The sequence below is a fragment of the Sphaeramia orbicularis genome, chromosome 19 (assembly GCF_902148855.1).
Source record: "Sphaeramia orbicularis chromosome 19, fSphaOr1.1, whole genome shotgun sequence".
NCBI lineage: Eukaryota > Metazoa > Chordata > Actinopteri > Kurtiformes > Apogonidae > Sphaeramia > Sphaeramia orbicularis.
Window position 1 is genome coordinate 20,540,734 of NC_043975.1, and position 15,943 is coordinate 20,556,676.

General features: G+C 36.7%; 1 protein-coding gene across 1 annotated transcript; it reads right to left on the reverse strand.

Annotated features, from left to right (window-relative positions):
* Nucleotides 1-1,223: 1,223 nt before the first annotated feature.
* On the reverse strand, nucleotides 1,224-13,975 carry LOC115410009 (cerebellar degeneration-related protein 2-like). The gene is made up of 6 exons (XM_030121411.1): nucleotides 13,603-13,975; nucleotides 5,594-5,706; nucleotides 5,135-5,283; nucleotides 4,882-5,046; nucleotides 4,403-4,610; nucleotides 1,224-4,311 (listed from the first exon to the last, which is right to left on the reverse strand). The coding sequence occupies exons 1-6, from the start codon at nucleotides 13,679-13,681 to the stop codon at nucleotides 3,544-3,546; spliced, it is 1,482 nt and encodes a 493-aa protein (XP_029977271.1). The 5' UTR covers nucleotides 13,682-13,975; the 3' UTR covers nucleotides 1,224-3,543.
* Nucleotides 13,976-15,943: the final 1,968 nt, after the last annotated feature.

Sequence of the window (15,943 nt, forward strand, 5' to 3'; positions counted from 1 at the left end):
GGTAAGATCATATTTACTGCCGCGCCAATGAAGCACCTTTAAAATGTAATGTCAATCATCACATGTAGCCTATTTACTCATTAAAACATTGGTGTTTTCAAAATAATGCAAAAAACATAAAAGAGCCAGTTTTTTGAACGGCTCTTTTCAGTGAACGGCTCCTGATTGAACGGCTCCCTTCAAAGAGACAAAAGTCCCATCACTACTGATTGGGAGCCGCTTTGTCCCGTTCGTTCGTTCGCCATCGTTGTCGTCCGGGGGGGGGGGGGGGGGGGGCGCGCACGAACATGAGGGAGGGAGACGAGAGAGAGAGCTGGGACCACAACGCAAACGGAATGGAAAGGTAAAAAAACAGTTGAGAAAATGAATGACAATAGGAAACGCAGCAAAATCTGGACACATTTCAATGACATTGACCAAACTAAGGCAGAATGTAGAGTGTGCAAGACAAAAATCTCACATAGAGCTGGTTCCACAAACAACCTGCACAGACACATGAGAACTGTTCATCCATCAGTGCAATTGGAAGAAAAAACACAAGCAAGTGAACGTGATATTAATGCAGGTGCCAGTGAGTCTACTGCAACTGCTGCTGCTACCACAGTATCTACAGCATCACTGTGAAAGCTAAAAGTTTAAAATAGTTAAAAGTTAGTAAAGGTCATTTGTAAATAGTGAAGCATTTCTTTTTGCATTTTATAATTTATTTATTTTTAATCACTCTGTAGAGTGTATAAATAAAGGTGTATTTACATTTACATAAACATTTACAAAAAAAAAAAAAAAGTTTTTTTTTTTTTTTTTTTACAGTAGTAATTCATATTGCGCATACGTTTACATTATTGTTGGTAATAAATTAATTTAAGCACTAAAAAATCTTAAGAGCCACTTTGGAGCTGAAAGAGCCGGCTCTTTTTAGTGAGCCCTGCCAAAAGAGCCAGTTCTCTAAAAAGTTCTCTAAAAATTCCCATCACTGATGGTGTGTGCGAAGCTAAGGAAATGACAACATTAACATTATTTGGAATCTTATTGGACACCTATATATTAATTTGTTTTTGATTTGTTAGCACTATTAGAATTAAATGCCCCGATAACATATTGTATATAGATTGTTCACTGTATTTTACTTGATGCATATTCTTTTGCCTTGTAAATTACAATAAAATGGCCAGGAATGAAAATGTATGGTACACTTAACATGCAGCAACAAATACAACATCATGTAACACATTATGTCAATGCTTTATTAATAGGATAAAGTAGGTATCTTAATTCAATAACAGATACTAGACCAGACTAATCATAATGTCAATATCTTAACTAAATTTACATGTGGATAATAAAAGAAATGCAAATTAAATATATTTTCTGACAATATGTTAGTGACATTCACATATAGGCACTGAAAAGAAGTTGTAAAAAAAATCATCGAGACACATTCACACACAAATAAATACACAGACTGTTTGATATTAGCTATCCTAAGTATGCAAAAGATGAGGCATCAAATTTTCAAGTGCAAGGTAAAACATTACAGTTCAGAAACCTCATGAGCCTTAAAAATGATATTAGGCTCTGGTTTGGCATTATCTATGCTAACACATATTTCTACCTCCATCATTTTCATCATTTTAACACAACATGGGTACGGCCCTCAAATGCACTTTATATACCACATTTGTCCTGTTCTGCAGTAGTATTCTGGTTTTTACATCCTCATCAAGTGGTGAACAAGACAGCCCTCTGGTTTCACCACTCAAAACATCCATCATTCATACTTTTTACACGTACCACCATCCCATCAGCCTCAGACAAGAGTGTAAAATGTGTCAGCTCGGTTATGTCTTCAGCTTTACTGAAGAACTGGATATAAAAGCTGTAATAACATTCATTATAACAAAAGTTTATACATAGGAGGTTACCCAGAAAAAGGCATTAGGTATTGTATATTGTGAAAAAAAGGTGCAATATGCTTGCAGGTTAGTTTATAGTTTGGTAGATTGCTAGGTGTTAGACAAAGCCCTGGTTTTAAGCCTTATACTGGTTACACTTCTATAATATTATCGTCAAAAAATAGCCTTGCCAATAACAAAATCACAGTCATGCCTCTTTGTTGTTGTTTTTTTCTTTTTTTGCTATTCTGCATTGGACGGTGTAATCGATGTGAAGATTTTTCTTCCAGGAAGAAATGCAAACTCATACACTGGATATGGCATGAAAATAAGTGTTAATGTCGATCTCAAATAGCATCCAATCTCATAGCAAGATGAAAGGATGGATAAGTAAATGCTGAATCTTCAGTTAAAATTGTTTAGAAATAATGCCTCTTCAGAGTTAAAAAATATTAGTAAAATCACACACAGACAGGACAGAAGGCTTGTGTTTTTGTGTGTTCATTAGTGTCGTGATGTAGTAGGAGGAGTATAATTAGCACCTCAGGATTAGAGACAGCACTGCAGCCTGAGAGGATTACTCTTTATCATCTGTAATTATACAATGTTAGTATTTTCCATTCTATTAAAATCATGGTTAATAAGACTTTTAATATAACACTCTCTTTTCAGAGATGCACTTTTGTGATTAGTGCACTTAAACTCTTGATGTGTATTCTTGTGAAGTTTGGACAAAGTTAAGGCAGTGAAGCCAGCATCTATGTTGTAGGAAGGGGCAGTAAATAAAAACTAGAGTTTATATCCAGTACAACTTGTATCTGCAGAATTGTCAGATATATTGCATGCAACACTCCTCTGTATTCTGGATGAAAACCATGCATTCCACTGTGGCCTCAAAAGAATTGAACTCCATTTAAATGTATACATCTTGTGAAATGGCACCCTCTATAAGCATTTTAACACTTAACCCTGGTTCACTTAACACTGAGACAGCACACACAGGCTACTCCTTCTCCACCAAGACACTTCCAGGGCAGTTCAGAGCCAATACTTAATCTTAAACCAGTTCTTTGTGTTTTGATAGCAAAAGAACAAGCTCTCAGTCAGAAAAACTGGTTTTGTAGTAACACCAAAGACAAGGGCTACAGGCAGGATTATCGTGGCAAAAGAGATCAACTAACACTTTGTGGCTACCATTAAAACGGCTAGTGTAGCATCCAGTTAAGATGAGGAAAAAAGAATAGTCTCAGTATTGGAACAGACGTGGACATTGAAACATGAGTAACAAAATTATGTAACATTGTGAGTTAGTTGGCCCAGTGGTCAAGCAAGAGTAATGTTGCATTTATCTCAGATCACAGTTAAATCTACACTTGCTTAGGTCATGTTTCAACAGCTTGCCAGCGAGCCAGTTTTATATTAGCATGCTACTTTCTAACATCGCCACTGGCTGTCCTATGAACAAATACAGACATATACAGTGATTTTATTAATTTGATCTATGATGGCTCTCTGGCCTGTAAAGCAAACTGATGAACAAAGTTGTATGGAATGCAAGTTCTAAATCAAGTAAGGGGCCAAATCTACCCCAAGGTTGGCATTGGTGAAAAAGGAGCAACAGTCATCTTCTATGAAACCATTCAGCACAGCTTTACTGTTTACTAGATTTGGCAGATTTGCCAGATTTGCTAGCCTTAGCAGCTTTGGTAGCTTTGATGTCCATCTTTGTCTTCTGGATCCGAGAGAAGATCTCCTTAAACAGGGCTTTGTACTCTGGTGTGTTTTGTCCCAGCCGTTTATCTACTGCCTCCACCTGTTTGCTGATGCTCTCAATGGCCTCTGGTGTAGAGGGTGATTGGGTGGGAGTAGGAGGAGGTGCTGGAGTGGGCCCCATGGCACAGTCCTTCATGGATGGATCCCGGGAGACAGGTCTGGAAGTCTGGACACCAGCATGACAGAGGCTCTCCTCATGGCGCCTACATTTCCCTAACAGCTCCTCATATTTCTCCAGTAAGGCATGGTACTGCTCATCCACCTCCCTGAGGATTGACATGCCCCTCTTCCTCACACTGTTGGCATGAAGTGCGTAGCTCCCTCTCCGGCGGCCAGACGCATCGCGGGCCACGATAGCATTAAGCGCTGTGTCACTGCAGCTCTTCCTCACCGGGCTGGATTCAGGTAAAGTTTCACCTCCTATACCTCCTCCACCTTCAGCTTCTTCTCTGACACCCCCTCCTGCTTCCCCAACCTCTACTTCCAGGAAAGTGTCTGTCTCTGGAGTGCTATTGAGGACAGTCTGAGTAAGAGCAACGCCATCATCCTCACTGCTCAGCAGGAAAGTCCGAGCCCGTCGTAGCTGCTGCAATTCCTGTAGCTCAACTTCCAACTCTCGTACCCTCGCCTGGCAGCTTTCAGCATCCTATGTGGAAAAACAAAGAAAATTTTACACAGATGCACCCAATTTTTCCTCGATATTTATAACCTTGATTGTGACAAGTTCTACTTCTTGCCTGAACTCGTGTTTGTAGGCGGGAAAACTCTGCTAGAAGAAGGTTGCACTCTTTCTCCACACCCTCTCTACGGCTTCTTTCAGTCCGGATCGCCGCTCGCAGGGCTGACACCGCCTCCCTGAGGTGCTGATTTTCTTCTTCAAAGGGCTGACGCTGTGCATCTATTGTAAAACTTTCAGCTCTACCCACTACAAACTCATCCTCATACCTAACACACAAAAAAGAAAGTTATTTATTGATACTTTACTCTTCGTTGATTTAGGTGGGTCTTTTTCTTTTCATAAGGAAACTACCACTCTTTAAAAATAAACCCATCCCAAAAGCATATCCACCCTCTTGCCCAAATATGGCCATTTCTGACTCCTAAAAAACAAAATGGCAGTCTACAAAACAATAGGTGCCACCAAAGAGGGTATGTCCACTTCTTTACTACAGTTAAAGTTACTTTATGTTTACAAATAAGATTCTGCTGATCATACCTTGGTGCTGTGCAAAGCTCCCTCAGACAAGGGAAGGAGTGGATGGTCTTGCGTCGTTCCCTCTTCTCCCTCCTGACGCGAAGCTGCTCCATAGAGTGAAGCTGCTCTACCTGCCCTGAGAGAGACTCAACCTGGTTCTGCAAAGTATCAATGGTCCCTGTTAGCCTGTTGAATAACAAAAAACAAAGGTTTAGGAAAGGCAGGTGGAGCATAACAGAACTTCAGGAATGAGAGAAATAAAATCTCTTGTCACCTCTCTATCTTTTGCTGTGAGGACTTGCTGTCCATCACCAACACATGGTTGGTGTGCTCCAGTTCTCTGGCAGTCCCATCTAGCTGTTCATACACTTTGGCATGCTGCTCATTCATGTCCCGAAGAACTTCAAGCTGCTTGGACAGGTACTGTAAGACAGGACATATAGTGACATCTTGGACGCCAGATCAGTACTGGACTTTCTGAACGTCCCTGTCAGGTCTTAGAACTGAACATAGCTTTACTCAGGCTTGTCTTGGTCTCTGACAAAGCAAACCTGGGATTTTACTTTTGTAAAATTTCTAGTCTCTTGAGTAATTTTTAATATGATATATTTAGATATAATAACTTGCTCGAGATAAGGTCCCTACTGTGTATCTGGTCTAGTGTTGGTCTCTGCACACCCTGGTCTTTGTCTGACAGTCGTGACTATAAAACCAATGAATGTATTGATCGTACCTCAATCTCCTGCACTTGCTCTTCATTAGTGATGTACATCTGCTGCAGAGAGTCCTCCAGTTCCTTATTTCTTTCTAGAAGAGTCTTCCCAAGTTCTGCTGCCAGATGGAGGTCTAGAAATTGGACAGATATGAAAGAACATGTTAAAAAATTGAACGATGTAGAGAAAAAAAGACAATGTATGTCAAAACAGAAAGTATGTATGAAGGAAATTCTAAGCAAGAGGAAAGTGTAAAAGAGAAAAGAGTTAGAGGTATAAAAATTTGATTAGCTCTTGTCATGATTAATGAGGCCCACTGCTCTATTTTCAGCAGGGTTATAACAGTGTCTGAAATAGAATGATCAAAGGGATCCATCGTCACTTCAGTCTGCACAGGATCATTCCAATTATAGAGAGAGGAGAGCAGTTAGAGACACTGCTGCTCTCTTCATGTCTCCCTGCAGATCTTCTTGTCCGAATGAGAAAGGTAATTTGTGAAGACTATTTGGAGATACTTCTCTCCACTAAAATCAGAACTGAACTAGGCTGGAATTCAGCATAGGATGGGATGCTGCCAGTGGCTTTGCCTGGCTTGGACAAGATTTGCTCTTTATCACCAAATTATTCTACACTTTGAGTGTTTTGTCTTGTCACTCTTTAAATGAACATCAGTAATTGAAGACGGCAATGCTCAGTGAACAGTGTTTTGTATTTTATCTCCATTGAACAGAGGCAAGACCAGTCAGAGGTGGTTTATGTCGAGGACGTAAGAAAGAGGTATGCACTGTAGTTTGTAGGCAATATATATGGGTAACCATGACAACAGGATAACATGGCAAAGGGCAGGGGAAGCATATGTATATGTGTAAAGCATTAGTATATGCTAAAATTATGAAGCATACTGTCCTTATCAACAACAGATATACTGTACAGATAAGCAGGATTTATATGGCAAGTAAAGGTCTAGATGAGCTCCAAGATATATGAAGACATTACGAGCGTAGCATAAGTAATTTAGAGCTGGAATATATAGTAAATAAAACCAAAATCCTTCATGTTCTATTTTTTTTTTTTTCTGTTTGAAGTAACACATATTATCACATTCAAGAAAAAAACACGAGTCTATATATACTGTATGTATATGTTTTAGTGGGATCTAGAAGGGAAGTTCCAAGTTGCAACAAACAGAATACCTCTTGTCTTACCTACATGCAATCCAATAAAAATGTGAAAAATGCAAAAGGGCTGGCCCTCTTTAGAACTTGTGTCAATTTATCCAATCTGGCTAGAATTGGAAACAATGATTTCCATGGAGGAGAGGTCATTTACCAATTCATATTTTAAGGTCTATTGTGTAAGGGGTGATGTAGTGAGAGCTGATCAGTAAAATAAACTCAGACTGAGTCACCCACAATATCCCACCTATAATACAGCTACTTTTTAAAATCAATTATTTGACAACAAATTATTATTTAAAGTGATTTTCATTGATTTAAAAATTATTCCTCAAGCCTACGATCAGAACATGGCACAGAGCAAAGGTTTGTTATTGATACCAATGCTCTATTATACAGACATAACCACAGAATGTTATCAGTGACCAGTCAGTCAATTATTTGGTAATTCTGAATACAATATTCTATTTCTGTTACGTATTTAGATGCTATACATTTGGTCATCTTCATTTTCTTTGCTTTTATTTATGCCTCTGACCAGTGAACACACCTCCAGCATGAGTGGGTCACTGTCACTGATATTTATTCAGACTGTACTCTGACTCAGCAGTACAGACAGCCTTCATTGATAGGCCTGACTCAACAAGATATGTTTTGCAAGCCTTCAAAAAAGGAGAGGACTAAACTGAAAAGCCAATAGAGGCTTCTCTGGTGCAGCGTCAACTCTGTCTTCAATAATGAATAGTGATCACTAGGATAGATGCCAGGCCACAAGGAACTCCTGACCTATGTCTCTGCAACACTTACTTCCTCCTGCAGTCATGTTACAAAATACATGGTAACCTCCAGGCTTATATACATTAACTGAAGATATGCAGTTGATGTAACACAAAACAAATTGCTGTCCAGGCGGAAACCTATACGACACCCAATATTTCACTGCAAAAGTGATATAGCTCATCATTTTATCAAGTTTGGGATTATTTAACATCACCAAATGCAATATTGTCTGACTTGAAGGAGAATCACCCAATTATGTATTCTATTATCACAATAAAGTGACAACAATCCGTATACTTAGCTTCCAGATTAACTATAAGAATTCCATGCTTCTACCCATTTTAAATGCATTTTATTAACTCAACAGATATTCACTTCCTTCTGATTTGTATTGTATTTCTGATGGCACATCATTAAGTCTACATGTACTAAGGAGAATCATGTGTTGACATTACACTAGCACACAAAAGCCTGATTTAAAATAAAACCTAAGTGGTCAAATCTAATGCTCACGCCTGTTGCTCTTTGGCTGGGTGAATATTGACAGGTTAGTGCACTGTCCCCGAGTGAAAAAAAACATATCATCATGTATGTATTATTGTAAATTTATCAACACATTGTGGTTGTATTTTCAGGTTTGTACCCTATAGTATATGTTTTTTAAATAAATTATGTTCCCTGTCACCAGTCCTGTCTTGGTCTGCGTTTCTTCAATTACACTAATGACTTGCCAGCTAAGCATAGAACCACCTGCAGCTCCTCGTGGACTAATTCACATGTACTGATAGTGCTTAATGAATTCCTGTGGGGCACATTCATCAGCAGCCCAGTGCACCTGAATGAATCCCTTCTCAAGGCTGGTGTGTGAAGTGCACCTGGCCCTGTTTGCCTGCACAGATGGATTGACAAGAGATGCTCAGGAGTTTTCTACACCTCGAAAAGTGAAAATCCATCATGATGAACATAAGCACCATGATGCAACAGTGAAGGACAAAAAATTGCAAATAGTGTTATGGCTGGCAAAACATTTTTTAAATGTAAACAGTTTTTTTCAGTGTATGACAATTCTCTTCATGCTGTTTATTGTTCTTCCATTATAAAATAAATTGTTAAAGTAAAAACAGAGATGTAAAAGACCCAGGTAGTCTGTGCCTGACACTGAAAACAACTGAACTCCTCTGTTGTGTAGTCTTTGTGGCCTGAGGTTGTTTTGACTATAGACTGTGATACAGAGCAGCTTCAAAGTGAAGCTGAAACTTAACAAAAAATCAATTGTTAAAGCTACTTGCAGGAAGAAAATAGTGGTTACTGTTAGGGGATACTGATATATATGGAAGAGGATTAGGCCCACTGGAAAGAAAAATTACAGTCCAATATATTTATTATTATTATTATTATTATTATCATTATTATTAGGAAAAAAGTCAAAATTCTGAGATTAAAACCAGAATTCTGAGATTAAACCCAGAATTCTGAGTTTAAAGTCAGAATTCTGAAAAAAAAAAAAAAAAATCAGAACTCTGAGAAAAAAACATCAGAATTCTAAATTTAATCTCAGAATTCTGACTTTTTCTCAGAATAATAATAATAAAAAAAAAATACTGAACCTTTTTTTTTTTTTCCAGTGGCCGTAATCCTCCTCTGTAGATATAGAATGCTGAACAATAATAAATAGTTTTTAAAAAGGTCTTTTAAATTTAGCAAATCCTGGGAAAATGTTCAGGAAAAGATTTTTGATGATATAAAATAAGAACCGAGTTGTTAGCATTAGCTGTGATAGTAATGGCTAAATATAAAAAGTCAGACAGCATGCCCTCAGGCGAAAATCAATGAAGATAAAGTGATTATTCATAGTAAAATTCCGATGGAGTAATGTAATAATCAGTGTAAAACCCTGGTGGTTAATACTTTCATTTTTAACAGAAGCTGCTTTAGCTAAGAACAACCTCTTCAACTTCTATCCAAATCTAAACTGTTTGACAAATTTAGCACCAGAAAACCACTGAGAAAGCCAGACAGCCCAGACACTGTGTTGCAGTCCACATTCAGATGTCATTTTCTCTTTGGCTGTGAGGGAAGCGAAGGCAGCACTCCAATGAGCTGAGAGCCTCCATGACAAGAGAATAACAGAGGAGGAGGAGGAAAACAAAGTGAGAGTGGGAGAGAAAAAGAGCGCCAATCAATGCAATTCAATGCACTAACAAACAACTTAGCGAGTCAATACTTGACACAGACAACAACATGTTTTCTCCGATGCTCGATCAACACAGGATGACCGGAACTCAGCCATAATCACATCATGTATGAAGAAGGCATTTCCTGCACGCTCCAGAAAACCAGCTGCAGCCAGTCTGGATTGTGTTTGTACATTCAGAGAACCCACATTTTTCCCGGTGTAAATGTAACGGCAATCTCAAGGTTCATTTTGAGCTTATCTCTTTAAGAGTCTGTGTGTACAACATGCATATCCACTGATCTGTTCCACAGACTCTGTTGTTTGAGTAGGTGCACATAACCCATGAGAATCACTGGAATGTGGAAAACAAGACGTCTGCTCTTCCTCTTTTCCTGCGCTCCTGTCTCAACTTCTTCAGGAAAGGTTCTACTAACATTCACTGGTCAAAAATAAATTATTCAGTACCACCAGAAAGTGTTTTTGGGTGTTGCAATCTTCACTGGTGCAAAGCTGTATGTTATAAAGAGCAAAAGAACAGTTATAAACAAGGGTCTCTTTATTCTATAATACTATGTCTGTACTTGGGTGTGAATCAACACATATTGAGCTGTAATAAGAGCATTTTAACAGTCAGGAAGCTTCTCATCAGGCGTCCTGTCTCAGCTGCTAAAGCCACATATTTGTTCCTGGACTAAAGCCAGTAGACGCTGTAGCCAACACACAATAGGACCAAACAAAGAAGCTTCCTAATTACATGTCTAGTGGATTGGAAATTGGGATATTACAGCATGAAATACTTTCTGTACCTTTTCATTTCCATAACTGGATATAATTCTTAGTGATCCATACAACACTTAAGTATAATATGTTTTTGGGCTCAATACTAACACATATTAAATGTACAAATTGTAAGAATTACATATGTTTGTTATGCATTTCTAAGATAATGACTAACAGCATAAAAGAAGTGGAGGAAGCCACCATTACATCATTTCATTTGTAAAAAAAAATTTTTATATATATATATATATATATATATATATATATATATATATATATATATATATATACACACACACACAACTACAAGTCTGTCCTGTATGTTGCTGATCCTTGAAGATGATCTGGATGGAGATTTATATTCCAAAATTTTGTATAGGATTCTTCTACATTTTGACATTTTGGCAATTTTATGAGAAATAAAGACATGTACTGTTCCTAAAAAAAATACATGAATACTATGAAACAATATCTATCATATAACATATGGTGTCGATTCAATTCTAAATGGAACAGTATTGTCAATTAAATAGACACCCACTCCACCCCACTTAACTCAGAAACAACCGATGACATGAAATCCAAAGCTAAAGATTGTGTTTTAAGGGTCAAACAACTGATTTATACATGTGTTTCCTTGATTGTACTCATAACATAGTGGAATTATTCATTGTGGTTGATAGGATTTACGGGTGTGAAAGTCTGCAATGTGTTTTCAATTCAATTCAATTCAATTTTTTTCCCCCATATTTTATGGCAGTTTTTATTCTACCCTACTTACCTTTTACATATTCTATTTTATTCTTTATCTTTCTTCTTATCTTTCTTGTCTTTCTATATTTTGTTCTATCATGTACCATTGATCAAATGACAAGAAAGCTGAGTCTGAGTCTGATATATTATCCTTTCGGAGGAGGAATTACTGAGTTTCACCTCACAACTAGTGAAACAGTTAACTGTAATTTTTGATCTCAAACATATCAGTAAAGTTGTATTTGAATGAGATATGTTGTATCTACTAGCTTGCTTTTTGTCCTAAAATGCTGGATTTCCTTTTTCTTTCCACAGTGTGCAGGTAGAACCCTTTACAGACACCAAGCTGACAGTGATTCCTGCAGTACAGTGTAATACAATGACAGCGGTGTCTCTCTTCAAAGTACTCCTGACATCTCGAAATGTCACACGGCCGAGGATGAGCTCAGACAGTCAGCGCTTTGAAGCACAAAACTGCTCTGAGATGGCCCACGTCCTCCCTGCCGCCTCGAACACACCTGCCATTTTACATTTTCGTCACTTTTTACTCCTGTGCTTTTTTCTTTGCCTTTACTCTTACATCCTCACCAACAAAAACAAAAGCCACTCCTTATGATCTATTTTTACCCTCAGAAACACTTTGTGCACATGAAGACAAAGAAGAAAGCACCTTACAAATCCATTACATCATAGTTTCTTGTCTATGTTAGTGTGTGCAACTAATCAAGTAAAATCTCTGCATCAGCACCATTTGACCTCAGCTCACGGAAATGAAACATTATAATTGGTTGGCACAAGGACAAGTGATTGGCAGGAAATGAAGGAAAGTAGTGCAGAGAATAGTAAGGAGTCTGTCTGTGATGACTCATGTTTAGAGAGAATATGACACTGTTTATGTTTGTTATTTTTAATTCTACAAGGTTTAAAATTTACGTGAATTTTATTTGGAAACTTACAATTAAATGTCACTGAAAATATTGTGTGAACACATAAAAATATTTCCTATGTGACTGTTATTAGCTTTTCGGCTGGAATATAAAAAGCTATTCCTCATCTATATGGAAATTAGAAGTAGTCCATCTGGTTCAACATTAATATGATGAAAAGCATTTCAGTTTATGATATTTACAGTAGTGGCTGACTGATGTGAGGTTTTTTCATTATTATTCATAATCAAGAGGACCACTGATCAATATTTTCAGTGAAAAGCTTCAATATTTTTTTTCTCCAACACAAACCATTGTCAAATTGCTTTTAAGATCGCTGTCAGTATTCAGTACAATTAGGGCAAAAATGTATTTATTTTTCTGGATATTAGACAATGCAAATTCCAAAAGCAATAGTCATAAAAATGTCAATATTGGCTCCAATAATCAATCCTTTCATAATGTAAAGGACTGTTTTTGCTACTAGTCTGTCACAAATACTAAACAAATCAAATTAATACATTTATAGTCATGGAAAAGGGAGATTTCCTACTAGCATGGGGAGACCCTGAACAGGCTAATTTTATTTGATTATTATTTTTAGAAGGATTGTATGAGATATCAAACAGTGCAGACTTAAGCACACATCACAGCTTATTATTACTTGCTTAAATAATAAATATCCAAATTTGCTATGAAAAGTCCTTGTAATTTTGTACTAATCCACCACCATTTATCACAGACAAGACAGATTTACTTTTACAACTGTAATGGATGATGATGATCTGATGGCCTGGAAAAAAAAAATAATAATAATTATCTACATGTGAAGTAGGCTAAATGAGCCAAAATTAAAAGAAAAGCTTGAAAAATCAACAAAAAATAAAGACTTTGCTCAATCTTTAGTCCTCAACAACTACATGTGAGGAGATTTTTTGGCATATTTTTGCAACCATATCCAGGTTTATGACACTATTTTTATTGCAACATGTGAGAAAAAAATTGAATTATAATGAAGCTACAACTGAAATAAAGACGAGCAGCCTGTTGTTGTTTGATCAGTTACTATAATAATGGATCTAGCAATAAGGTTGTCAATCGATTACAGCTCACAAGAGAATCAACTCCAACTGACTGATCTACATCCCTTCTGTGTCTGATGCTGAATACTCGCAAAGCAAAGGCCCAGTTTGGCACGTTTTCAGCGCATTGTTGTCAAAGAAGCCCAGTGTGCACCTTCGGACTCCTCCAACCTCCAAAATAACTGCATGGATGTGCGCAAAGAGCTGTAAATGACATGTCGGTACTGATGTTTTTACGTGACAGTGGGTCTTTGTTAGGCGCAGGCCAGCTGACCGGCCGGCTTCAGCAGCTGACAGTGGGGATGATGCTGCAGGGAGGAAGAGGAGGAGGAGGAGGAGGATGGTGTCTGGTCTTACCCTGCTCCAGGTCTTGCTGGTCGTACCATGGCTCTTCCTCTTCGGTCACGAATTCCTCCATTCCCCCTGAGCTTAACATGGGTGATCCTCCTTCTGTATGAGACACTCAAGACCCCCTTGTGTCCGAACAAAAGACCCCCGGATCCTCCAAGACAGCCTTTACAGTCAGGGAGCAGGGAGTGTGTTGTGGCTCGACGTGTTTCCTATTTCCTTCCTCTTCTCCTCCGTGCTTCTTCGGTCACTCCCACCTCTCCCTCTCATCCCGGTCCTCCTCAGACCCGGTCCTCCTGCTGCTCCTGCTGCTGCAGAGGATCCTCAGACGTGGCAGCGATGTTGCAACACCAGCACTTCCTTTCTCCCTGTTTTCTGCAACACGCTCACGATGCCTTCAGGTGCTGCTCGTAATCTTCAAACCTCTCTTGATTCCAGTGTTCCTGTAGTGTAATTTCAATCAAGTGCGCCCCCTATATTTTTTCCCCACTGTTAGAGATTACAAGACAACCCTTACGTTGGCTTATATAAAAGAGAGCACCACTGTATTAAGAGAACTCCGATAATATGTTAGATCTCTAAATTTCCAGACAGCATTTAAACACCACATTACCTCATACAGTATCACGCATGGATCGAAAAGACAGACTGACAACACTCTACACTTATTCATATATAATAATAATTAAAAAAAGCACTAACACATTGGCTATTGATAAACAATTTTTCAATACTGACTGAACTCTCTGTTGCATTTATTTATTTATATGTGTCAGATTTATTATTCATTTACTTAATTACTTTTTTTTTTAATTATAATTTGTATTTTATGCTTTGTATTTTTAAATCTATGCATTATTTTCTTAAACTTATATGTTCAAAAGCTTTTTTCTCTTTTGACATCTTGATGTTTGTTTAAAATGTTGTACTGTATACTCAAATGTTGTTAATAAAGTTGTTAAAAAAAAAAAAAAACTCTACACTTACTCTTTCTGTGTGAACACTCTTCTAATTTCTGGTCCAAAATTGAAAAACATATCATATCTAACAGTAATGAAACTATAACATCCCAAAATGTAATTACATATTTTAAACATGACATTCATAATTTAGAATTTGTTGTAAATTTGATCATTTTATTTGGAAAATTTCATATACATAACAATAAATATACCAAAACACACCCAAATTTTAAAATCTTCCAAATGGAATTTGAAAACTAGATTGAATCTTTAGAATTTATCTTTAAAAAAAAAAAAAAAAAAGCTCTAACACCCTGGCAATTTATAAATAATTCTTTAAAACAGACTGAACTCTCGGTTGCATTTATTTATTTATTTTTCTCAGATTTATTATTTTCATTTATTTATTTTTTATACTATTACTTGTCTATTCTACTTTGTGTCTTTAAATCTATACATTTTTTTCTTAAAGTTATTTTTTCAAATGCGTTTTCCTTTTTGACATCTTGTTGTTTGTTAAAAATTTGTGTCTTCTATACCCAAATATTTTCAATTAAGTTGAGAAAAATAAATAAATAAATACATAAATAAATAAATAGATAAATAAATAAATAAATACATTTAAAAAAGACCACCAAAAAAAAAAAAAAAAGAAAGAAAGACTGACAACTACGTCTCTTCCAAAGTAAACAGCACCATTGAAATTACATATAAGAATATAATTACACATCTTGACCACATTAATCTAAAAATTATAATCCATCTTTTTATTTCATTAGGGAAATTTCCTATTCATATACACACGTTTTAATTTTTCTTTTTTCTTTTTTTTTTTTAACAGTTCCTTACATTAAAATTTTAACTGTAAATACAAGTTGTATTCCTAATAAACTAAAAAAAAAAAAAAAAAACTTAATTTGCAAATAATTCTTTCAAGTGAAATGATTGCATGCCCATCCATTGATTTTGCTGTCTTTATGTTATATTTTGTATATTATCTGTTGCCTGTAATGTTTCTTGTATTATGGTTCTTTAATACAATCCTGAAATGTCATTATTCACCAAAACACATGTTTTTATGTGCAAACACAGCTGCTTTGTTGTGATGTTAATTTATTTTTTGTGAGAGTATTGTGGGCTGAATGCAATGATAATTTTGGGTGTTTTATGAAATGAGCTGTATTATGTATTGGTATTTTTCTTTAGAATTAACTTGGCCTGAACAGCTTTTTATTACATACAGAACATGACTAGATGGTATTCTAAATGCTCATTGCACCATACATTGAAGAGGTATCTATTATTTACGTTTCTTTACTAGTTTTCTAAGCTTTTTCCTTTATTGTGTGACAGAATTTTATAGAGTATGCATTTGTTGTGTCACAACT